Genomic DNA, 26,346 nt, shown 5'->3' on the forward strand with positions numbered 1-26,346 from the left:
CCAGAACATGAATTTTACCAGCAATCGAAAAGTATTGGGAATAAATTCGAATAAGGAAAAAAAAAAAAAAAAAAAAAAAGTTTCCTTCCCAGGCAGGATTCGAACCACTAGTTACTAGTCTATCGTGCTCTGGAGTGAAAAAGGCTCTGAAATCAGCTACAAGAGACGGTCCGGTTTTTTTTGCCACTGCTGTACATTTTTATTGTATTCAGGACCCTTGTTGTCACTCAAATTCTTTGAGCTGATGTCTTTAATGAATAAATAAAAACAAGTAAATAAATTCTGTGATTTTTAGGTCATCAACTTCCGAGCCCTAATTATTAGACATACTTCAGATGATGATAGTGATGGTAATAATAATAATAATAATAATAATAATAATAATAATAATAATAATAATAATAATAAGTACTATTACAGTTATTAAAATCGTGTGAGTTCGTTGTTGGCACAGCGCCGTCGCAGTCGTGAGTCATAATAGTTATTGGAAAATTTCTGGAGATTTACCAATCAGTGACTTCCGACGGCCTGCCGGCGAGGTAGTGGGGCCGTCGGAGATGAATGAATGCGCGGTGTACGCACAAGGCGGGCGGCAGGCGGCAAGGACCTCTCGTAACACGCACACTTCCGGTCGCATTTCATAAGCGTGCAGCTCAATTCCGAAGAACAATGCGAAGCTGTAAGGCCTCCGTCAACATGAGACTCAGCACCACGCTCCTCCTCATAAGTAAGTACATACACAGAGTGTGCCACTTGTGCAAGTTGGTAATAGCGGTTCTCCCCCATTCTTCCGTCAACTGTGTGATATTTCTAACATCAGAGTGTACAAACGGGTTTATAAAAATGTCTAATTTTAACGAACTGATATTGACTGCAGAGAGAATTCTTGTAGTTTTGGGTGCTGCAACCAATAACGGATTAAGAGAATGGTCTGAGGGAGATTTTGGTCTGAGGGAGATTTTTCCCTCACAAAGCCAAAATTCCCCCCCCCTCGGAGATTTTAAGGTGCGTCTAAATTATTCTAGTTTAATTTAAATAATTTATAACAGATTTAACTCAAGAAAGAATTAAAGAATTCCTCATTTTCAATCACATACAATATTGTATATCAACGTGAACTATAGTGCCTCTCGACAGATACTTTAAGAATTCAGTGACTGAATCGAATAAGGGACCAACCCAATTTCCCTTCAAAATGACAGGGTTCAGTAAAACATTTAAAATTTAGGCAAATGTAGAAATATTGACGTGTATTATACGCAATAACATGCCAAAAAAATGTACGACATATTTATAAAGATAAATTAGTAATACTATATTATATTTTTGAAAATCTAGTTGAGATGGGATGGGTCCTTATTCCATTCAGTCACTCAATTGTGTAATGATAGAAGCTGTGCATGGTAAGTACTATTTAGCTTAGTTTGTTAACTTTAAAACTAATAGTCGAATGATTCAGTCTTAGGAAATTATCATGCATCAGATAATATCACTGTACTCTAGGGCTGAACCAATACAGACTGACAAAATGCGAGTAAATGAACCATCCATAATAAGACGTGAAAAAATTGTCAAATTATTGTTGTAGCTGAGACAAGTGTATTAAAAAGGAAGCTGGAAACAGATAAAATAAGTGAATATTAAAATAGAAGTACAGCGTATGTGGGACGTAGAAATTACTATCTCATGTAAAATTGACATTTCTGCTCTTGAAAATGTTAGGAAAAAAGTTCATTGAAAATAGGGTAAAGGTTGGTAATATTGTAATACTAATAATATTATAATAGTTCTTTTTGAGAATTTTTACAATTTTACTGAGCGAGAGAAGGACCGGGTTCGTGCAGAAACTTGTCCACGAACATTCCCTTAATACGTTGACGCAAAAAAAAAAAAAACTATTTTTCTCTCGCTCTGTAAAATTATAAAAAAAATTCTCCAAAGGAACTATAATAATATTATTAGTATCACAATATTACCAATCTTTACCCTACTTCTACCGTTCCAGGGGCATCAGAATTGAGTGCATTTCAGAGAAAAATCGCCACTCTTCTTCCCAAATATAAACCTAGATTTATGGTTCTATCACGTTTACTATTATTCTTATACTGTTTAGAATTATATGAAAATTAACAATAATAATAATAATAATAATAACAATGAAACAATATAAATAATAACAATGGTAATAATAAGACAAGCATACCCACTTCTGCCCCTTTGGCGCCTCATTTTGTGCTGCTCTCCCAAATTTGCGGCCCCTAGCCATAGCTTACGATAGTCTTGTGATAAATGCCTGATGATGATGATGATGATGATGATGATGATGATGATGATGATGATGATGATGATGATGATGATGATGATGATGTATAAGTGGAAGTTAAAATTTAACGCATAAAATTATACTGTATATCATATTGCTTATTAAAACCAACCAGTTCACCTCTGGGAAAACTGTCAAGCAATTAAGTCCTACTGGTGTTAAACATTGTGTTGAATTAGAGAGTATTCAACATATTCGAATTTCTTACTGGTTCTGTCTTGAAACGGATATTCATGACCGCAGAAAGGAATGTAAATATTTTAAAATTACTCTTGCTATAAATTACATTTAAAGAAGAAAATAATTTTTATGAATCTCTTATCAAACGTAATTCAGCCTGTTTCTCTTACGTAAAGTTAAATGTGACAAAATAAAAGACAGAAAGGTAGATTAACAGCTGTCAAACTTCTTTTAAATTAAATTCACAGAAATCAAACTTCTTGTAAATTAACAGCAATGAAACATCTTGTAAGGGCATATTTCTGACGTGTAACGATAACATAACGTAAGCGTTAACTTAAGAATGTAAACGTTACGGTAAAATCAAGAAGTCATACCATCATTCACGATGGGAACATAAACATAACAGCAAACATACTTGGTAACCATGGAAACATAACAACGACGCCATTTCCTCATATTCTGTCGTATACTTCATCGCTCCACGATTGTGTTCTGTTTGCAAATCACGTAAGCATAAACATGAAAATTTGGAGTTTGCAAACTTTCATGTTAACGTCTTACGGTAATGTTTATGGCAATGCTTATGTGAATCATTGTGAATGATCCCATTTGGTAGCCTGGACGCAAACTTCTGTGTTTATGTTACGGTTATGTTTAATTTTCATTGTGAATGGGCCTTAAGGCTGTGAATTGTACTTATTGTTATTTCTTCCTTATTCTGCTTAATCTCCCCTTTCATCCGACTTGCACACCACTGCGGATAAGGGAGGGAGATTCATTTGATCGTACACTAGATATCTAAAAAATGCGGACCTCCCTGGTCATGGGATCGGCATGACGCAGGGCCACCGCAGAGACATCGTAGGACAATCACAAGACAACGGACGAACACCTAGTTCCGCGGATGGAAAATAAATTTCTTCCACTGCCCGCGCCGTGAATCGAAGCTAGGACAGTTTGATTGGGAAACGCACTCGCTATCCACAAAGCACGGCGGAAAACTGTGCTCTAAAAAGTAAAATCATATTTTTTTAGTTGGTTATTTAACGACGCTGTATCAACTACGAGGTTATTTAGCGTCAATGAGATTGATGATAGCGAGATGGTATTTGGCGAGATGAGATCGAGGATTCGCCATAGATTACCTGGCATTCACCTTACAGTTGGGGAAAACCTCGAAAAAAACCCAAGCGGGGATCGAACCCGCGCCCGAGCGCAACTTCAGATCGGCAGTCAAGCGCCTTAACCGACTGAGCCACGCCGGTGGCTTAAATTCATGTTAATTCAATACCAAATCCAGAATCAACGAGCCATAATGTACAAACTGTTAAGGTGCAGATTTCGCACATCCTTAGTGGATAGTTAGAGGAGTAATTTTCGAGTTTCTGATCCGAGTGTTGAAACAGAATATTCAACGTTTGGTAGCTACAGCACGAGTAAAACTTCTCTTGTCTGCACATGTAATAAAGAACATAAACTTTTAGGTGACATGGTTCTCTAAGTTAATTTAAGAAGTGTGATATGCGACAAATATTAATATGAGCAGATAGTTAAGAGAAAGAAAATACATTTTAAAGCATATTCTGTTTAGCTATAATTTTAAGATCCAGAAATACAAGATGGGTCAAAAGTCGCTTTCTCCATATTCGTTCATAGGTTTCATACTTGGACACGTATACAGACATCATAACTTGAACAAACAAATAGCTGGTGTAATAAGTGGTGGGTTGGCAACCATGTTCGTGTGTCAGCTGTTTTTCCTATGTCATGTCTTAAAACAGCCGTTTTGCCGATATGCAGTTGATATGGCAACAGGATGGAGCACGACCTCATTTTGGTGTAGGAGTGAAGGACTTCTTGAACCAGCAATTCCATGAATGGATTGGGCGTCGTGGCACAACAGAATGGCCACCCAAATAATGCGACCTGACGCCATGTGATTTTTCTCTTTGGGGTATCCTGAAAAATGATGTTTTTGCTCAGAAACCGCAGGATCTGCATCAGTTGCGACAGATGATTGAACAGTCATTCGCGAAAATCGATTAAAATCGTGAATTATGTTCTGTCTAAACGTTGTGAATTGTGCATCGAGAAACAGGGCCTTCATTTTGAACAAAATGTGTAAAGAATGTGTAGTCAAATCTGAATTGAATGTAATTAAATGTAAGGAAGTGTTTAGGGAAAGCGACTTTTAATCCACCTTGTGTATCCATTCTATTCTCCATTAATATGATCTAAGAGAAATTACATAATACTTGCCTGAACTCCGCAGTTAGCACATTTTCAGGATATTTGATAGCTGAATTCCAACACTGGCTTTCATTGCAAAATGAAATACAGTAAAATATCGTTATAACGAACGCCATTACAACGAAATATTCAGTCTTACAAATTATTACTGTACTCTGCCTTTTTCCCCATATAATTTAGTGTTAAAATATTTCAATTCAACGAATTTCGCTTTTACGAAAAAAAAAAAATGTCGATACGGTATAACAAAATAAAAATTATATTCTATTGCCGGAAAATCTACGTTTTCAACTATTTTAAATATAGGGCACAATTCCTTAGCAAGCAGAGACATATTTTATATTACTCGTATTCTAATAATATCGCAATTGCATAATGGCAGCGTGGTCTTAAATACCTAGCTAATATAGTAGTATGTCTGTTATGATGCAGATGTCTATGAATTTTGTGCAATTGTTCCCTTGTTCTCCACATTTATGTCCTTCTGCCAATCAGAACTCACTAATCTCGAAACACGGCTTCCCAAACAACATGACACCTCTTGCTGTACTTTTCCTATGTCTTACTTTTTAAATGTTTTCTTTTCAAATGCATGCAAGCTCAGCTTTTTATTTTGTTTAAGAATATTCTCCTGACCTACTTGTACAGGGACATTATTTTATTTTTACTTCAATTTTTATTGTACCTGCGTTTCTAAATGTACTTGACTCCCACCCCTTTCACTAATGTCCTTGCTAACGTCAGTCACACAAACTTGCGGCCGCTGTTGCTAGCAGTGAAATAAACAGTACAGAGTACAGTGTGTTTCAGAAATATGTTGCATTTTCTATAGAAGAAAAAGCTTATATTATTGAAGTTTATTTTCACACAAGTATGGTGTGTAGCATAACTGAATTTATCTGTGTGGACTGAGCACAAGTGAAGATTAGAGTTTCCGAAAGTACGGTACCCTATAATACGGTACGGTACTTAACAGCATTATTTAAACAAGAGTTTTGTTTTACTGTTTGTAGGTATGAAGGACGATGATGGAAACTGGAATTACAATATAACCGAATGTGAACAACAGTTTTTCTTCTTTTTTTTCACAATTTCCTGATTATATCATTACGGAATATTTTCGTAGAAATGCCATTAATCTGGTGGATAAATTTAGAGCAACAGAGTGTACAGAAAGGAAGAAAAGTGTAATATGGCCAACAAAGGTGACAGAAGATGCTTTATAAGATGCTAAAGAAAGGGTGCAGCGAGGTCGTAATAAGTCGGTCAAGAAGTTAGCTGTAGAAATTGGGGTTTCTTACGGAATTGCTCACAAAATTCTCAGGAATAAATTAGGTTAGTAATATGATGAATAAAGCAGACATTACATAATGTATATAACCGCCTGAAGACTTGAGTTTGTGAAAAAAAATTGCTACTATTCTACTGTTTTTTGATATGCTGTAGAAGATGCTAGAGAAAGGATGCAGCGAGGTCGTAATAAGTCGGTCAAGAAGTTAGCTGTAGAGATTGGGGTTTCTTACGGAAGTGCCCACAAAATTCTCAGAAATAAATTAGGTTAGTAATATGCTGAATAAAGTAGACATTACATAATGTATATAACCGCCTGAAGACTTGAGTTTGTGAAAAAAATTGTTACTATTCTACTGTTTTTTGATAAAATACTGTAAAGTAATGACCAAACTGAAAATCGTAATACTATATTTCCCTGTAACATAAATGGATACACTACTTTTCTCTCCTCCTATAGCTAGTAAAATTACTTGTTTACATATTGCACTAGCAACTCCAAACTCCTGTAATGGAAGGGGGGTAACAGTGTTTCCGAGTATAGCCAGGTAAATGTTAAAAATGTTAGTAAAAATAAAGTGATGTCCCTGTACATACAAAATATGCGAAATTTATGGCGTAAGTAAATTAACAAGCATTTTTTTTCTTTAGAAAAAATATTTCGACATAACGAAATTTCGTTATAACAAAGTAATTTCAGAGACCTTTAGGATTTAGAGATATTGATATTTTACTGTAGTTAAAATGTTCGTAATGTAACTAGTAACTCGTCACTTCACGTGCTTCCTCCTCTTGTTTCTCAATACATTTTGTTTCTCTATTATCCGAGTATTTTCATACAGGTCTTTCATAATGATATTGTCGTGTGATCATTATTCTTAATAAAGTAAATCAAAATAAATACGAGGGTTGTAAATAAAGTAGTGGCAACATAGACAGTACGAACATATTATTGAAAAAATTATGAAAAATACATTTGCATCCCTTCAATATAATCACCAACGTGTTCCTGTATATTTTGCTAATCCGTGGTAACTGTTGAATGCCGTTAGCGAGGTTCTTTCTGTTGATCTCTCTGATAAACTGCCCTACTGCATGCAGCACTGATGCAATATCTGGAAACGTCTTGTCTCTAAGTGGTTTTTTCAACCGTGGAAATATGTCGTAGTCACAAGGACTCATGTCAGGGGAATACGGAGGATGTTCCAATACTTCCCAATCCCATCTCTGTAGCAATTCAGCCACTGCTCCTGTGACATGACAACGAGCATTACCATGCAAGATGAAAGGTGGATTGTCTCTCAGAAATGTGGACGTTTGTGCCGCATAGCTGGACGTAGGTTGTGTTCGAGAAAATGTTAGTAATACGCTCCATTGACAGTTTGGTCTTGAGGTACTACATGACTAATGATGACAGCTTCACTGCCGTATGCCACTATCAGTATGATTTTGTCCCTACAGAGTTCATATCGCACTTTTTTTTGGACGTGGTGCCATTCATTAGACTGACGCTTTAGTTCAGGCTCATGCCAGTGCCCAAGTCTCGTCAATGGCAACAATACGTTGCAGGAATATATCCCCTTCGTTGTGATATCTCTGCAGGTGGAGTTGAGCTATTGCGTATCGGTGACACTTCTATACTTCTGCGAGGTTATAAGGAACCCAGCATGCTGCAGTTTTTCTCATGTGAAGGTTTTGTTCAGGATGTGCCACACAATTTGATGATCGAGTCCAACCTCGATGGACAATTCTCATACAGTCCAGCGATGGTCATGAGCAAGGAGATCTCCCACTACCTCCATTTGTTCATTAAAAATGGACGGGCGGTCTGTGCGAGCCACATGTGTCGTGTCATTCCGACCCATGCGAAATGCAGAGACCCATCTACGGTCTTCCTCCGACGAGTTTAGCGCTGGGATCTGAGGTATTTTTGCCATCGGTAAGGGGGGTTGCAGGTAGATTCTTTTGTTGCTACAGCCAAGCCGAGCCGAGCAGAGTGGGAAGTATTAATCGTCCAAAAATATGCAGTCTTCAGTTTGTAGTAGTGTGTGACTGTGTACACGTGTTAGGTACTCTATATACGAGTGAAATGTTTTGAGTATGATTGTACTTCCTTCCAGACTGCCGCTGTCACTGTTCCCTCCCACTCCAGTACCGCGCTAGACTAGTCGGAACCGCATTCCTCTCAGCACTGAACTCCTCAGAGGGTGACAGTAGCAACCGTCCGATACGGTAGTGCATCGTTGCCACAAGCTTCAAGTAACTCTTGATGACATTGGCGTGCATTTCTACCACGGGTTACCTCGATTTTTATCCATGATCGCTGCTCAAGTTTAGTAAACATGCTTTAGAGCAGTTAAAAATAGTGCTCTACTTTTAACCACGCACAATAACATCTGATGTCATAGCAACCGGTTTTATCATGAAATACATCGACAATCTCTATGATCACCAGTTGTCTCGTATCGCATGCGAATGCGCATGGTCCATTCCCGGCAGCGTTGCCACTACTTTATTTACAACCCATGTATTATGCTGAAACACGCGGAATTATAACAGACTGCACTATCGTGTTGTCCCAGGTCTTAAGTCAAGGGCAATTCACGCTCCGCCCTACTACCCGCCCGTTGTAAATTAACCGTAGTTGATTCCACGAACTAGCAGTGCGTGTCATCCCCTTAATGCCCCGCGCTCCATAGTTGCCTTCGATATCTTGTATACGACAGTGGCGACATCAGCTTTCAGTTGTCATGTAACACCCTTCTAAAAACAATATAATTTAACACAATACAGAAAATCTCTCAGTCAGGTGAGGTTTGGAAATTCTCGAGATAAATATTTATTGAGCACAAATATCTTACATAGCTACTCAGAATAGCCTAAATGTGTTCTTAGGGTCAGATTTCGGGAAGGAGATCGCAAATATTCAGTTGTACTCGGATCGTTTTCATTCATAACAACACCCGTGTTTCCTTTACTGTTGCTGAATTTCATACTAACTACTTATCTTGTAGTCGCTAGTATTCCATTCCTGCAGCATATGATGTAATTTTCCACGCGTTACTTATGGAGATAGTGAACATTTCTTCAGAACGACGTCTGCTTCATTACAAAATTACACATAAGTTATCGGAAATACAAAAAAACAAACAAACAAATGGTGGAACTATCAAGTTCTAGAGAATAACAACCGTATTATTGTATCTCCATGCTCCTCTTTTTTTACGTAGCCGAAGGAAATATAAATTGTAAATAATCTGTTACAACATTCGCTTATATGTTCTAACTAAATATGCGTGAGAAGTTACAACTCCTCTTTAAAGGAAATTATTTAACATCACTCTGCTCTATGTATACGGACTGCTAGTACATCAAGACTAGGCCTACTAAAGTGTTTTGTATTCCATCGTCAAAATTAGTAATACAGTGCTCAAAGAAATTATTGTTGCATATTATTTTATTACTAACTTATGAATAAATACGCAAATTTATTTTGTACTCAAGAAAAAAACATTGCATATTTCTTCATAAGTTTGCAATAAAATAATATATAACAATTTTTTAGCAAAAAAGGAAAAATATGTCTCATACTTAATAAGTTTACAATAAAATAAAAGTCGCAAGTTTCGTCCTCGGCATCTTGCTATTATTATTCTTTACAAGACGTTGAATGTTCCCTGTTACTAATAGCAGTAGGGTAAAGTTGTCTATTTCTGTGATGCACCTAATCCCGTGATACTTTTTTAACCCTGCGTTACTCATGTTATAAATATTCTCACCATTGCTCAGGTGGGGTTTCACAAACCCCATTTTAAATAACTAATATATTTTCCCGCAAGTTTCAGAAATCAGATAAACGCAATTAAATATACTATTCTTAGTTCACTTAAACAATTTCTTAAGTGAACTCTTCTGGATGTGATTGAAAAGTATACAGATGCACAGAGTACACACTAGCTCCATCTCTTAGATTTTCGTTGAAATATACCCACTGGGGTTTACCATACCCCACCTGAGTAATGCAGGGTTAAAACTAAATGTCAGTCGAAGCTTTGCCGTTCGACCATAGCACCAGACATCTTTTTCGAAAGATTATATCTTTCGCATACTTTTGAGATATCGGTGAACTTCTTAGCAAGATGCCCAACCCCATGACATTCAGTGAAAAAAACGTATCACGGAATTAGGCAACTTTACCCTATTCGGTCGTAATGTAACCAATCAACTAAAGTTCACCGCTGAAACGAAATACATACTGGTACTGTACCTAAAGTCAGAGGCGCATGAAGCGCAATGTAAGGGCATAAAATTCTTAGCCCTATTTATCAATGTATTATTTAACAATTTTCAGATACTGACCAATTGGGTGATTCTTTAACATTTATAAAAAAATAATGTGAAAAAGTTACATGGTCCACAAAACTAAAAAGTTAAATATTCAACATAAAATGCACAATGTGAAACCTCTTCACTGATTGTCACAACCACTATTAGCACTATTGTTTAGCACTAAATTAAGAGTTATACATGTTGCCATTAACAGGAACGAAAGGCAATTAAAAAAATCTGAACGTATGTTTATCCTAGATATCTAAGGAGAAAAATGAAAGTGAAATCCTGCCTGCTATGACATAATCTAGCAACATTCTTCATAGATGCAAATACGTGATTCAAGGGAATCATTTCGACATCAGGAAAAATAGTGTTCAAAGAAATAATTACGCTTACCAAACACAACAAACAAATATTTCGAAACTATTTGGTTTGTTCTTGATTTCTATTTGTAGTTTACATGACATTTCAACGACACTAGTAAGCTTATTGGGTCAAATATAATACTGTAAATATTTTCCTCGGCATATTAATTAAACTGTTCAAACCCTGAGAATTCGTGTCCATGCCCAACGAAGTAACATGTCTGCTGGACTCGACGACGGATGTGCATATCTCCGAGAATATCGTTAATTTTATTCTGTCGAAAGCGAGAGATAGCAAAGCTAAAAATAAAGTAAGTATTCAGATCAAAGGCTATCAACACATGCAACGCAACACACTCCACATCTCCTATGCACATCCTGCCCACACGTCCTCCCCTCTAAGAAGTAATGTGTGTTTATTAAATTTCTTAACCATATCTTTTCGGCATACATATAATGTAAAACTTAGTTTATCCTCACCGTGGATAGATTTGTTAAATATGTAATCCATGGCGATTCTTAGGCAATTTTTGCGATAAGGGTGAATATTTTCCCTGGACCAAAAATAGTACAGCAGAATCCCTCTTAACGAGCACCAAAGACACCAACCTAATTCTGGATACGAGATTTTACCGGATAATTGAATAAATACCTGTATAATTATACAAAAAAAATGTTCTATTACATGGTGCCAAATGTTGAAACTGCAGCAATATGAAGCTTATTTCCCTATCACTTGTTCATAACTGAATAAACATAAAAACTGTGTGGATTTTATTTATTACAACACAAATAATACATTAATTTTAGGTTCGAACATTCACTGAAAACGAAAGTTCGTGAGAACTTCCTGAACTGGCAACACTGACGGCCCGAACACAACTAAATAAACATAAAAACTGTGTGGATTTTCTTTATTAAAACACATCACATAATACACTAATTTTAGATTCAAATATTCAATCAAAACGAAAGTTCGCGCGAAGTTCCTAATATGGCAAAACTGATGGCCCACACTGGCAATGTGACAGATTTAAACTATATATATATATATATATATATATATATATATATATATATATTTTTTTTTTTTTTTTTTTTTTTTTTTTTGCCCAGCCAAAAGTGCCGTTGTTTTTGTATTGCCGGTTATTTGCGTGCCGGTTACGAGGGATTTTACTACACTATAAATATGTGAATATAAGGTGAGTGTTTTCCTAAAAGTACACCATTTCCACTGGACCAAAAATACAACACAAATGGAGTAAAAATTAATATTTTAGGCTACCGCGACCAGAATAATAAAAAATGGAGTTATTGTTATTTGTTTACATTACTTACTTATCACCTCATTTAACCCAATCTAACATTCACACAGTTCTCGGTCTCCTGTCACTTAGCTATCCCCTCATCTAACCCACTCTAACCTTGTCGCAGTCTTCGGTCTTTTGCCACGTACCTATCCCCTCATCTAACCCACTCTAACTTGTCGCAGTCCTCGGTCTCCTGTCACTTATCTATCCCCTCATCTAACCCACTCTAACTTTGTCGCAGTCCTCGGTCTCCTTTCACTTATCTATCCCCTCATCTAACCCGCTCTAACCTTGTCGCAGTCCTCAGTCTCCTGTCACTTATATATCCCCTCATCTAACCCACTCTAACCTTGTCGCAGTCCTCGATCTCCTGTCACTTATCTATCCCCTAATCTAACCAATTTAACCTTGTCGCAGTCCTCGATCTCCTGTCACTTATCTATCTCCTCATCTAACCCATTCCAACCTTGTCGCAGTCCTCGGTCTCCTGTCACTTATCTATCCCCTCATCTAACCAATTTAACCTTGTCGCAGTCCTCGGTCTTCTATCACTTATCTATCCCCTCATCTAACCCATTCCAACCTTGTCGCAGTCCTCGGTCTCCTGTCACTTATCTATCCCCTAATCTAACCAATTTAACCTTGTCGCAGTCCTCGATCTCCTGTCACTTATCTATCCCCTCATCTAACCCATTCTAACCTTGTCGCAGTCCTCGGTCTCCTGTCACTTATCTATCCTCTCATCTAACCCACTCTAACCTTGTCGCAGTCCTCGGTCTCCTGTCACTTATCTATCCCTTCATCTAACCCACTCTAACCTTGTCGCAGTCCTCGGTCTTCTGTCACTTATCTATCCCCTCATCTAACCCACTCTAACCTTGTCGCAGTCCTCGGTCTCCTGTCACTTATCTATCCCCTCATCTAACCCACTCTGACCTTGTCGCAGTCCTCGGTCTCCTGTCACTTATCTATCCCCTCATCTAACCCACTTTAACCGTGTCGCAGTCCTCGGTCTCCTATCACTTAGCTATCCCCTCATCTAACACACACTAACCTTGTCGCAGTCCTCGATCTCCTGTCACTTATATATCCCCTAATCTAACCAATTTAACCTTGTCGCAGTCCTCGGTCTCCTGTCACTTATCTATCGCCTCATCTAACCCACTCTAACCTTGTCGCAGTCCTCGATCTCCTGTCACTTATCTATCCCCTCATCTAACCCACTCTGACCTTGTCGCAGTCCTCGGTCTCCTGTCACTTACCTATCCCCTAATCTAACCCACTCTAACCTTCTCGCAGTCCTTGGTATCCTGTCACTTATCTATCCCCTAATCTAACCAATTTAACCTTCTCGCAGTCCTTGGTCTCCTGTCACTTATCTATCCCCTAATCTAACCAATTTAACCTTGTCGCAGTCCTCGATCTCCTGTCACTTATCTATCCCCTCATCTAACCCACTCTGACCTTGTCGGAGTCCTCGGTCTCCTATCACTTATCTATCCCCTCATCTAACCCACTTTAACCGTGTCGCAGTCCTCGGTCTCCTGTCACTTATCTATACCCTGATCTAACCCACTCTAACCTTGTCGCAGTCCTCGATCTCCTGTCACTTATCTATCCCCTAATCTAACCAATTTAACCTTGTCGCAGTCCTCGGTCTCCTGTCACTTATCTATCGCCTCATCTAACCCACTCTAACCTTGTCGCATTCCTCGATCTCCTGTCACTTATCTATCCCCTCATCTAACCCACTCTGACCTTGTCGCAGTCCTCGGTCTCCTGTCACTTATCTATCCCCTCATCTAACACACTCTAACCTTGTCGCAGTCCTCGGTCTCCTGTCACTTATCTATCCCCTAATAACCAATTTAATCTTGTCGCAGTCCTCGGTCTCCTGTCACTTATCTATCGCCTCATCTAACCCACTCTAACCTTGTCGCAGTCCTCGATCTCCTGTCACTTATCTATCCCCTCATCTAACCCACTCTGACCTTGTCGCAGTCCTCGGTCTCCTGTCACTTTTCTATCCCCTAATCTAACCAATTTAACCTTCTCGCAGTCCTTGGTCTCCTGTCACTTATCTATCCCCTAATCTAACCAATTTAACCTTGTCGCAGTCCTCGATCTCCTGTCGCTTATCTATCGCCTCATCTAACCCACTCTAACCTTGTCGCAGTCCTCGATCTCCTGTCACTTATCTATCCCCTAATCTAACCAATTTAACTTTGTCGCAGTCCTCGGTCTCCTGTCACTTATCTATCCCCTAATCTAACCAATTTAACCTTCTCGCAGTCCTCGGTCTCCTGTCTCTTATCTATCCCTAATCTAACCAATTTAACCTTGTCGCAGTTCTCGATCTCCTGTCACTTATCTATCCCCTCATCTAACCCACTCTAACCTTGTCGCAGTCCTCGGTCTCCTGTCACTTATCTATCCCCTCATCTAACCCACTCTGACCTTGTCGGAGTCCTCGGTCTCCTATCACTTATCTATCCCCTCATCTAACCCACTTTAACCGTGTCGCAGTCCTCGGTCTCCTGTCACTTATCTATCCCCTCATCTAACCCACTCTAACCTTGTCGCAGTCCTCGGTCTCCTGTCACTTATCTATCCCCTAATCTAACCAATTTAACTTTGTCGCAGTCCTCGGTCTCCTGTCACTTATCTATCCCCTAATCTAACCAATTTAACCTTGTCCCAGTCCTCGATCTCCTGTCACTTATCTATCCCCTCATCTAACCCATTCCAACCTTGTCGCAGCCCTCGGTCTTCTATCACTTATCTATCCCCTCATTCTACCCACTCCAGCCTTGTCACATTTTTCACCCACGTATCACTTATCTATCCCCTCATCTAATCCACTCTAACCTTGTAGCATTCTTTGGCCTCGTATCATTTATCTATCCCCTTATATAACCCACTCTAGCCTTGTCGCATTCTTCGGCCTCGTATCACTTAGCTATCCTCTCATTTAACCTAACCTAACCTTAAAATTGCAATATTTACGGAAATAGGTGAATATTGCTTATGTGCCAGCCACTGTTGGAACTTGATAAAAATACCTTGAAAATGCCTTGGATTTATAGTATTGATTAATAGAAATTGATGTGGTCACTGAGAGAGCTGTAAACCCACCCAACCCACCTTAAATACGTACCTTACTTATACTTATACGAAAATAGTCGCGAGTGAATGCTGCTATATTTCTTTAATGTAACAGTGTCGCCAATATAGTAATAATACTACACACCTAATCAAACCTAACATAACCTCTCTCATAATACTACACAGCTAATCAAACCTAACATAACCTGTTACACAATACACACCTGATCATACCTAACCTGTCATAATACTACACACCTGTAGTAACATTTCTCACATTTAGTATAATTTCGTTTACATGTATTGCCGGTCCTGCTTCTCATGTCGGTAGCCATCTAGTGGAAGTGGATAGTAATTCGAGAAAGGAAATAGGTGATTTTCATAATAATTACATTTAGTTCGTCCAGTGATATATTAAATGTGTTAATTTAGTAATAATTCTATATAATAATACAATAAGAATTGAAATGTATTGTGGTTGCGATAAAGGCATTGAAAATTGGTTTATAGCTCCACATTGACAGTGATAAAAGTGTGCAATATTCGTTCTGTGGCTGGTGGATACTCTATATTGACTCGGAAATACACGTCGGCGAAGGGTGAAACATAATTCAAAACGATTCACAAGGTCAAACTAATATGTGCCAAATATGGTAAACTCACGGAGAAAAAGTAAATAATTACGGAGTTGTCTTGATAATTCATGTTGAATCTTTCGTACACTACTTTTAACACTTGAATATAAATAATTGATTAAATGGCGATCTTACTCGTGTTAATTATGTAATCATATGCGGCTTACAGTCGTTTCGGTGCTACTTGACACCATCCTCAGAGCCTTCATCCAAAAACTCAACACACTAGAACAATATGAAATATACAGACACACTAAAACACACCCTAATCAAATTCTCAACACACAGATCAATTTCGGAACACACACACTATTTAACACAACTCTTCATCACACGAACGCACCCACACAACAGGCAGCGAAGTTGAGATAGCGCTGAGATCTAGTAGGCTCTGAAGATGGTGTCAAGTAGCACCGAAACAGCTGTAAGCCGCACATGCTTACATAATTAACACGAGTAAGATCGCCATTTAATCAATTATTTAATTACGGAGTATTTTTCCTCGATAATCTAATCCAAGACTACTAGTTACTTTAGAGCAAAAGTGACATATGTTAATTATCTTCCTTATTTACTGTGAAGATCACCGAAATGTAACCGATGTAATACGTAATTTTATTATCTAATACTCTATTTAAATGCTAATACTATTGCTGCTACTATTTCAGTGACTAACGCGTAATCTTCGCAGTTAAAAACAAATTGTATGTCGCAAAATATTTTAAACAAATTTATATTGCGTTTTCTCAAACTTGCAATGGACATAGACAGATACTATGATATGCTTGCTAGTAATGGATTTATGTAAAACGAATTCCAACAAAAAACAATTCTAAATAGATTGCAATAAAAAATAAGAGGAATAGCTCCAAGAATAAGACAGTAATCTTATAGGTCTCTATAACTTATACCCAACTAATAATGACACTGAAATGAATATAACATACCTTCAATCTGACAAGAGTCCGATGCTACATCGTTTATAGCGTCCAAACTGAAGATGACGCAGCATTCTTCATCGTCACTATCTGTGTATTGAAGCCTTCATTTCCAAAGAACACCACAAAATAATTACACACAAGTTTTTGATACAAATAATAGCTTGCAAATTAAATTTGTTAAATCTAAAAACAAATTACTATCATACACTTCCAGACGAGTCTTGCAGTTGTCCCTAGAACTGCCGTGTATCTGCTGGTCTACCACTCAAGTCACCCCCACCCCACCCCTACTCAACCGTAGCTGAAATGTCAGCGAATCAGCTGTATTGAAGTTTAATCCAAACTCAATCATCTTTGTTTATACCTTGAGCTGACACTGAGGTAAATGGGTAAGGTTGGATTGGTCATGTAACTGAAACTGGAGGAATTAAACCACTGTCTGTTGATAAGCTACAGTATTTCGTCTGTAATTTCACAGAATTAGCAAAATTTAATCCTTGTCTAAATTATTATGCTCTTGGGCACATTTCACAATAGAGTAGTGTAATACTTTATTCGGTTATTTAATCACGCTTTATTAACTTCTAGGTTATTTTTTGGTGATGCGGAGATGATATTTGGCGAGATGAAGCTGAGGAATCCGCCTTACAGTTGGGGGAAAAACCTCGGTAAAAGCCCAACCAAGTAATCAGTCCAAGAGAGAATCTAACCTTTGCTCAATTGCAGCTCCGGAGCGGTGGACAAACGCGCCTACAGTACCGTGTGTGGCATAAAGGGCCCCTTCAGACGAGACCACTTAGCACGGCGCTGCGAACGCTTTATACACTAAATTTTTGTAGAGAATTTTTCACTCTTTCAGTGAACATAACATAGAAGGAGATATACTTTTGGAAACTTTGCTCATACGGAGAAAGAATAGACGTAAATTAGAAGAATAGTCTGGGTCCATCGAATGGTTTTGGAAAGACAGAATCAAGGACAATTTCATACTTTGATGATTTACATCAAGACGATAAAAAGCTTCTTTTTTTTTGTTTATTTGTTTGTTTGTCTGTTTGTTTGTTTTTTTTTTTTTTTCGTATTTTCGCAAGTTCAAGAAATCATTGTAAGAGCTTCTAGCAGGAATTACCAATGAAATTCGGAAGAAAAAAAAAAGACACCGTGGCACAATAGGCTGTATAAGAGTAGCTAATTTGGTGGTCCAGAGTAGAGCGTGAATTTGTCATACAAGTGGTCCCGCTTCAGTTTCCGTCTCTGGCGAATATGACACGAGGATTTTCTGAGGGTCCCATTTTTCCCTCATCACTGCACAAATACTCTCCACAGTCCTCCTTAAATATCAATTTATTATTTTCTGTTTGAAAATGCAGAGTCACCGGCGTAATTCAGGCAGTAGCGCGTTTGTCTGTGTGTTAGGGATTGTGCTAGGGCGTGGGTTCGATTCCCAATTGGACTGATTACCTGGTTAGGTTTTTTTTTACAATGTTCTTCTCAACCGTAAGGTGAATATCAGGTAATCCCATGGTGAATCCTCAGCCTCATCTTGCCAGATACCGTCTCGCTATCACAAATTCCATCGACGAGTTAAAATTATGTTTTATTTAACGACGCTCGCAACTGCAGAGGTTATATCAGCGACGCCGGATGTGCCGGAATTTTGTCCCGCAGGAGTTCTTTTACATGCCAGTAAATCTACTGACATGAGCCTGTCGCATTTAAGCACACTTAAATGCCATCGACCTGGCCCGGGATCGAACCCGCAACCTTGGGCATTGAAGGCTAGCGCTATACCAACTCGCCAACCAGGTCGACTCCATCGACGATAAATAACCTAATAGTTAATACAGGTACGGCTAAAGTCACGTTACCCCTGTAATATTTTAACATTTTAATATTTTGCAATTAATAAACTGAAATTTTGCTGTACCAGAAGCATTCAGGAATATAACAGAAGATTTTCTTCGCAAAACCTCTCGTCGAACATAGCGTCATATTCAGTTATGTCATGATAACGACAGTGCACGCACAGATCTTCTGGATATACAGGGACATCATTTTATTTTTACTTCAATTTTTATTGTACCTGAGTTTTTTAATGTACTTCACTCCCACCCCCTCTACTAATGGAGTTCAACCGTCCTCCACACAGATCCAAGACAGCATATACAGTCATAGTAAACAGTACGTTCCAAAAATATGTTCGCGTTTTCCAGTGACGAAAGAGCTTTCAATATTGAATCATTTTCGCACAGGTACTGTCGTCCATTTGCCTACGTCGTATCCCGGTTTTCCCCACCAGCTTTTATTCGCCAGCTAGTGGCTGGATTGTCTTAGCTCTTTTCTGAAAACATTAATTTCTGTTAGGAATTGGACGTCTACGTAATATTATACAACTGTTTAAAATAACTTAAATAAAAGGGCCTCGTTAAGTAGTTAACTGTCACGTGATTTCCTCCCTTTCTACGACCCTACGACTTAACTACTTGGACGGATAGTAGATAGTATGTCTGAGTAATTTTATCTTTTCGGATCGGGCAGAAGTGAAGATTAAATTTACAGTACGTAAGGTACTCTTTTATAGAGTAGGTACAGAATTATTTCAACATGAGTTACTAGTACGAGGAACGAAACTGGTAATTGGAATTAAATACAATAGTATATAGTGCGATAATATGCACATTAGAACTGAAGCCTGTATCGAAATGAACGGCCACCATTTAAAAAAGATGTGTTTAAATATCCATATTATGATTATTTTTCAATTTAACTTCATTCTCTATATTGTACGCTAATGTGCTGTAGGCAGTATAATATACACTGCATAATGAATACGTTCACATGTACAGCTCATTTCGTGAGTAAAAACACTCACTGTTAATACAGTACTGTATTTTGATTAAACAAAAACCTAATGAAAATGATCAAACTCAAAAGCGCAATATTACCTAGTTTACGTAAATGGATGAACTACTTTTCTTCCCTCCTATACCTAGTGGAGTGATTTGTTTATATATTACGCCAGTATCATCGAACTCCAGTCGAGGAAGGGGGTAGCAAACGGCGTTGATCCAGAGGTATAGGCAAGTTAATAATACAAATGTTAGTAAAAATAAAATGATGTCCCTGTATAAAATATGTGTATGTATATGAGTCGTTAGTTCTTAGTTGTGAAGTAAAAAATTAGGGGAGGTAACGTGACTTATGGCCCATGCTGTATAAGTGATATCTTCACCGAGATTTGCTGGACTACACGATATCGATGGTGTTGAACAGCAACTTCGTATGTCAGAAAAATGAACGAAATAAGACTTCACATGATTCCGATCACAGAAATTTTCTAGAATCTTTTGTTTTCAATATATATATTCAAAGCTTGAGAATTTGTGCTCACATTAGCGAGAGTTATAATTATAAATTATAATTTATAAATATATAAATATAAATTATAATTTACCTGTAATTGCATGGGAGGTTAAGTATCTCCTTTTTGGCACCAGCAGTAAAAGCTTCAATTTCACAAATACGTCCTTTCGGCATTTCAAACGAAATCATCGTTAAAATTTGTAGAAATATTTTGAAAGATTCCTGGTACTTGTCGCAATATCATTTATTATAATCTACTCACAGTTTCATTTTTTTATTGTTTCCATCACATTTTCTAACCTGGATATTATGTTTTTTTCTTATTTAAAGTGCAATTTTTCTATTTATTTTTCTTGATCTTTCATGGGATGCCAGACAGACGATTTTAATTAATTACCGTAATAAAGTATTTCTCTCCCTAGATACAGTAGAATTAATAATGATACAAAAAAGAAAAGATTATTACAATGATTTTCTTAGGGGGAGCACAATACGATGACAAAATAAGCTAATTCACAAATACAGCCTAGTTACTTTATGGTGACAGCTCGTCGACGCGAGAGAGGAGAAGGTTCTACTGTGGGAGGGAGACCGATCTGAGACGGAGCGAATGGAGGGAGGGAAATACAGTCATATTAGAAATGAAGTCTTACGTTGCAGCGTCTGCATAATTTTGAGCTCCTGTCACTGTGTTCACTTCATACTCCGGAACAATAGTCACTAATAAACAGTAAAGAAGTAAACTAACATGGAAATACAATGAGCAGCAGTTCGGAACAATAATAAACACTAAAGAAGTAAACGAACATGGAAATACAATGAGCAACAGTTCGGAACAATAATAAACATTAAAGAAGTAAACTAACATGGAAATACAATGAGCAGCAGTTCGGAACAATAATAAACACTAAAGAAGTAAACTAACATGGAAATACAATGAGCAACAGTTCGGAACAATAATAAACACTAAAGAAGTAAACTAACATGGAACTACAATGAGCAGCAGTTCGGAACAATAATAAACACTAAAGAAGTAAACTAACATGGAACTACAATGAGCAGCAGTTCGGAACAATAATAAACACTAAAGAAGTAAACTAACATGGAAATACAATGAGCAGCAGTTCGGAACAATAATAAACACTAAAGAAGTAAACTAACATGGAAATACAATGAGCAGCAGTTAGGAACAGTAATAAACACTAAAGAAGTAAACTAACATGGAAATACAATGAGCAGCAGTTAGGAACAATAATAAACACTAAAGAAGTAAACTAACATGGAAATACAATGAGCAGCAGTTAGGAACAATAATAAACACTAAAGAAGTAAACTAACATGGAAATACAATGAGCAGCAGTTAGGAACAGTAATAAACACTAAAGAAGTAAACTAACATGGAAATACAATGAGCAGCAGTTAGGAACAATAATAAACACTAAAGAAGTAAACTAACATGGAAATACAATGAGCAGCAGTTAGGAACAATAATAAACACTAAAGAAGTAAACTAACATGGAAATACAATGAGCAGCAGTTAGGAACAGTAATAAACACTAAAGAAGTAAACTAACATGGAAATACAATGAGCAGCAGTTAGGAACAATAATAAACACTAAAGAAGTAAACTAACATGGAAATACAATGAGCAGCAGTTAGGAACAGTAATAAACACTAAAGAAGTAAACTAACATGGAACTACAATGAGCAGCAGTTCGGAACAATAATAAACACTAAAGAAGTAAACTAACATGGAAATACAATGAGCAGCAGTTAGGAACAGTAATAAACACTAAAGAAGTAAACTAACGGAAATACAATGAGCAACAGTTCGGAACAATAATAAACACTAAAGAAGTAAAATAATTTGGAAATACAATGAGCAGCAGTTCGGAACAATAGTCACTAATAAGCACTAAAGTAGTAAACTAATGGAAATACAATGCGCAGGAGTTCGGAACAATAATAAACAATAAAGAAGTAAACCAATGTGGAAATACAATGAGCAGCAGTTCGGAACAATAATCAGTAATAAACACTAATGTGGAAATACACTGAGCAGCAATCGAATCACTAGGCCTATATTTAACAGTTAATCACTAATTAACAATGAAATATACTCATGCGGAAATATCGATAATGTTCATCAGTGCTTCACTGTTACCTTTCCCACCACCATCACCATCATCATCATCATCATCATCATCCATGTAAAAGATGGAGCGGCCTTCTTCTCTGTACTTCTTTATTTTCCTCAAATACTGCAAACTTTTGGCCCTAATGCTGTGATGCTCGACCAGAATTTGACGATTATTTTGTGTGTGTTTTTTTTTCAATGAAATCCTAATTTCAAAATAACTTTCCTCAAAGTCGAGATACCTCCCTGAAAGTCGACAGTCTTTCAACTTCAATAATATATGTATTTTTTTAAGTGTGGGCCGCTATTTCTATGAAATATAGAACTCGTGTTTTGGTTCGTCTTATGACAGCTTCATTAAAGTTGTCCACAGTTGATTTTGGCGCCAATTATCAATGTCTTTACTCTCCCTTATTATTTGGCTAACACAGCTCTCAGACACAGCGGTAAACTCTGCTACAAGTTTTCCAACATTTGTTACGTTTTTTCTTCCGACGCTATCTTCATAAAGCGCTACACGTTGCTCATGACTTCTCGCGACTGCGAATGCAATACCCAACCTTTCAGTTTGCTTCTAACAGGCAGCATTTTCACAAACAGAAAATAGCAGTGAATCTAGACAATAAATACTACATACTAAACAATACAAAACAGAAGCACTACAACTATTTAAGTAACTAAATGAAATGTACGTAAGAAACACACTAAATTGCAATATACAAGACAGTGGTGGTGTAGTACGTCCTTAGCGCGACTGTACGCCCACACTAACGCTCCCGAGATGTGACCGCTAACGCAGCCAGGGGAAGACTAAAAGGAACACCCCTTCGAACAAACAGTGAACTCGCCCAAACCACTGCGTCGCCAGGCCAGAGCTGTCACCATAAAGTAACTGGCCTGTACGTATTCTTATCATGAGCATACGAATGCACCAACGCGCATAAAAATACATTCATTATGCCCTCTGAAATGTATACCTTGTTTACATAATTACAACAAAATATCAATTTATATCAAAAATTAGTACTGTCGATTTTTGTTAACAAGATCCCCCCGTATCTCCGCCTATGTATTAGTTTGTGGAAGCTAGACAATTACAATGGTTTGAACATATGAAAAGGATGGACGCAAATACAGTAGGTTACGAAAGAGGAGTTTAGAATGGATTCCACCTGGGAAGATAAGAAGAGGAAGACCTAAGAAAACATATCTGGAGGGTGTTATTGACATGATGGAAGCGAGAGAATTACAGGATGGTGAATGGAGAAAAGAAATTTCAATTGTATAAAATTTGGGCACTGGAAAATATATTTACATTTAATTAGCTATGCTATGCCATTAATTTTATATTGCTTATTAATATTGTAATATTCTTCTTCAGACTTCTGAATCGTCATTTTATTAGCATTTATTATCAAGTCGAAGTATAAATATATATATATATATTTTTTTTTTAATTATGGTTTATTTAACGACGCTCGCAATTGCCGAGGTTGTATCAGCGCCGCCTGCGTACCGGAATTTTGTCCCGCAGGAGTTCTTTTACTGGCAGTAAATCTACTGACATGAGCCTGTCGCGTTTAAGCACACTTAAATGCCATCGACCTGGGCCGGGATCGAACCCGCAATCTCGAACATTGAAGGCCAGCGCTATACCAACTACGCTACCCAGGCTGACTTTGTAAATAATTAAGTGTTCTTTGTAATTGCGGATATTTTGAGGCTACTTCCATAAAGAATGTTGGCCTCTGTTTTATAGGACGCTATCTATATAAGTGATGATAACAGTTATTCGGTAGCTCATGACCTGCGATCTGGTGACCCCCTAACCTGCTCCTCAGCCATAACTCAATTAGCTTGTTCGATAAAGCAATACGAACTGTCTACAATCATACAGAAATTAAGAATACTATTATTCTGTAACACAAGCAATGGAGAAAGTTCAACCTCATTTCATTTTCTTTATAAAAATAAACATTTACTGTATGTACAGAATTAAACTGAAGGGATCTCAAGGCTACCACACACAGAAAGTTTAAGCTATGCTACGTTAATCGATGCTAACCTATGATGCAATGTTGCCAACTGGACGTAAATTCCATCAAAACTGATGATGATGATGATGATGATGATGATGATGATGATGATGATGATGATGATGACACTACAGATACCTAGACACACTAAATTGTTATACTAGAAACTCATTCGCTCGCGTGTTTACCGGAAGTTTATTTTCTACACGGCGGGACTTGCGACAATGTAATATGACACCATTCGCCCGTTTTCACAGTAAATAAGACAAATATTATCTTCTCTTTATAGTTTATACTTTATAGTATAATAATTTATTCTTAAACGTTTTCAGGTTTGTTGATGTTGGAGACAGTGGTGGCCGCCCCGCCTCACAAGACCCCCAGATCGGACTCGTGGTGTGAATTCATCTGCGATGACAACTACGAGCCCGTTTGTGCGATTGGAGAGAACGGCTTCATGAAGAGCTTCCATAATCGCTGCGTATACGAGTACAACAATTGTATTAATGGCATTTGTAAGTAACACTGCGTCACAAGTTCAATATCCACGATCTTTACTAATTTCTAATCTATATTTAACACGTTTCCATTATCCCTGATACCAAAAAAAAAAAAATGCATTATTGGCATAGGTACTATCTATCTGTCTGTACGAGCCTAGCTATATCCGCTATGCACAGCTATTTCTCATGAATTTGGAAGTATTGTCATCACATTCAATTAATCCGGGAGTGATGAACATAATACAAACTAATTAAAATTTTCGGTGCCATGAGAGACACGGAGGTCACACTGAAAGTTTTGCAAACTGATACATATAGCATTAAACTACATTGTCCTTTGTTCAATAACAATTGCAATTCAGTTTTCAAGACAATTGATATTTACAAAGCCAAGAAATATTTTCTAGCTTACAAGTAAACATTCTGATGGGGACAGATAAAAAAGTTATTTTTTTTTCTTTCACCATGTTAATAATGTCGAAAGAAGTGGTTATACAAATTTTGGCCACTCGACCGCAATTACGAGGGCCGTAAAAAAATAAGTTCGCCAGAGGCCGTTAACAGAAAGAAAACACAATTTCATTGAGAAAATTTATTGGAACAGACACAACAATTATTTAGCTATTTTTCAATATATTCCCCACCGGAACTGAGACATTAATTGTCATATCATGAGATCGACAGAGAGGTGCAGACAGCTGTCAAACACTGGTTCCGATCCCAAGCGGCTGACTTCTACGACACAAGGATAAAAAAATTGATCCCATGGTATGACCAATGTCTCAATTCTAGTGGATGATGTGTTGGCAAATAGCGCAATAATTACTGTATCTGTTTCGATAAAATCTTTCCGTGCAATTGTGCTTTTTTTCTGTAAACAGCCCCAGGGAAAATCACTTTTTGGACGGCAGCATAATTGCGGTCGAGTGGCCAAAATTTGTATAAGCTCTTCTTTTGACATTAGTGATGTGATGAAAGAAAAAAACTAACTTTTTATCTGCTCCCATCAGAATGTTTGCTTGTTAGCTGCTAAATTTTTTTCAAGTTAACAGACTATCAAATTAATGGATTTTGTATTATATAAGTATTATAACTGAACTCACCCGAGCACGAGCTTTGCTCCTTCGGATGTACTAATTTTATACATCATTTTTATAATCGAAGGGCAGGAAAATTATCACTTCTTAAATAGTGTAAAAAGCGAAATGTCAAATAATAGAAATAAAATAGTTTGACAGAATGTTTAAATGCCACATTTTCTTTTGCATGTGTATTTTGTACATTACATACTTTACCTGCTTTAAGTAACATTGTTTCTTATTTTGTTTCAGATTTGGCTGTGATGAAAGAAGGAGAATGCTGACAAAATCCAGTAGAAGCAAAAAACATGAGGAATAACACTCTAAACAAAACACAGTTCTTAAGTCAATCAAACATATTAAAAAGAAAACATGTAATTTATATATTAAAAACAATTATTGTGCATTACATACTTACAATAAAGTATTTGGTTATAAAATCACAAGTTGATAAAATTTCTACGCACCCAGTATATTACTCAAGTTTAAAAAGA

The 26,346-nt window shown here is 37.3% G+C and overlaps 1 protein-coding gene across 1 annotated transcript; it reads left to right on the forward strand.

Annotated features, from left to right (window-relative positions):
* The first annotated feature begins 517 nt into the window (after window positions 1–517).
* On the forward strand, window positions 518–26,298 carry LOC138696624 (uncharacterized). Its single transcript, XM_069821811.1, has 3 exons — window positions 518–727; window positions 24,603–24,785; window positions 26,105–26,298. The coding sequence occupies exons 1-3, from the start codon at window positions 562–564 to the stop codon at window positions 26,134–26,136; spliced, it is 381 nt and encodes a 126-aa protein (XP_069677912.1). The 5' UTR covers window positions 518–561; the 3' UTR covers window positions 26,137–26,298.
* The last annotated feature ends 48 nt before the right edge of the window (window positions 26,299–26,346 follow it).

The sequence above is a fragment of the Periplaneta americana genome, chromosome 3 (genome assembly GCF_040183065.1).
Source record: "Periplaneta americana isolate PAMFEO1 chromosome 3, P.americana_PAMFEO1_priV1, whole genome shotgun sequence".
Taxonomy (NCBI): Eukaryota; Metazoa; Arthropoda; class Insecta; order Blattodea; family Blattidae; genus Periplaneta; species Periplaneta americana.

What these genes read in the sequence shown, in the direction of transcription:
- LOC138696624 (XM_069821811.1), top strand. Translation starts at nt 562, where the DNA reads ATGAATGCGCGGTGTACGCACAAGGCGGGCGGCAGGCGGCAAGGACCT. An exon ending in CACCACGCTCCTCCTCATAA is followed by an intron (nt 728 to 24,602) that starts GTAAGTACATAC and finishes AAACGTTTTCAG; the next exon opens with GTTTGTTGATGTTGGAGACA. An exon ending in CAATTGTATTAATGGCATTT is followed by an intron (nt 24,786 to 26,104) that starts GTAAGTAACACT and finishes ATTTTGTTTCAG; the next exon opens with ATTTGGCTGTGATGAAAGAA.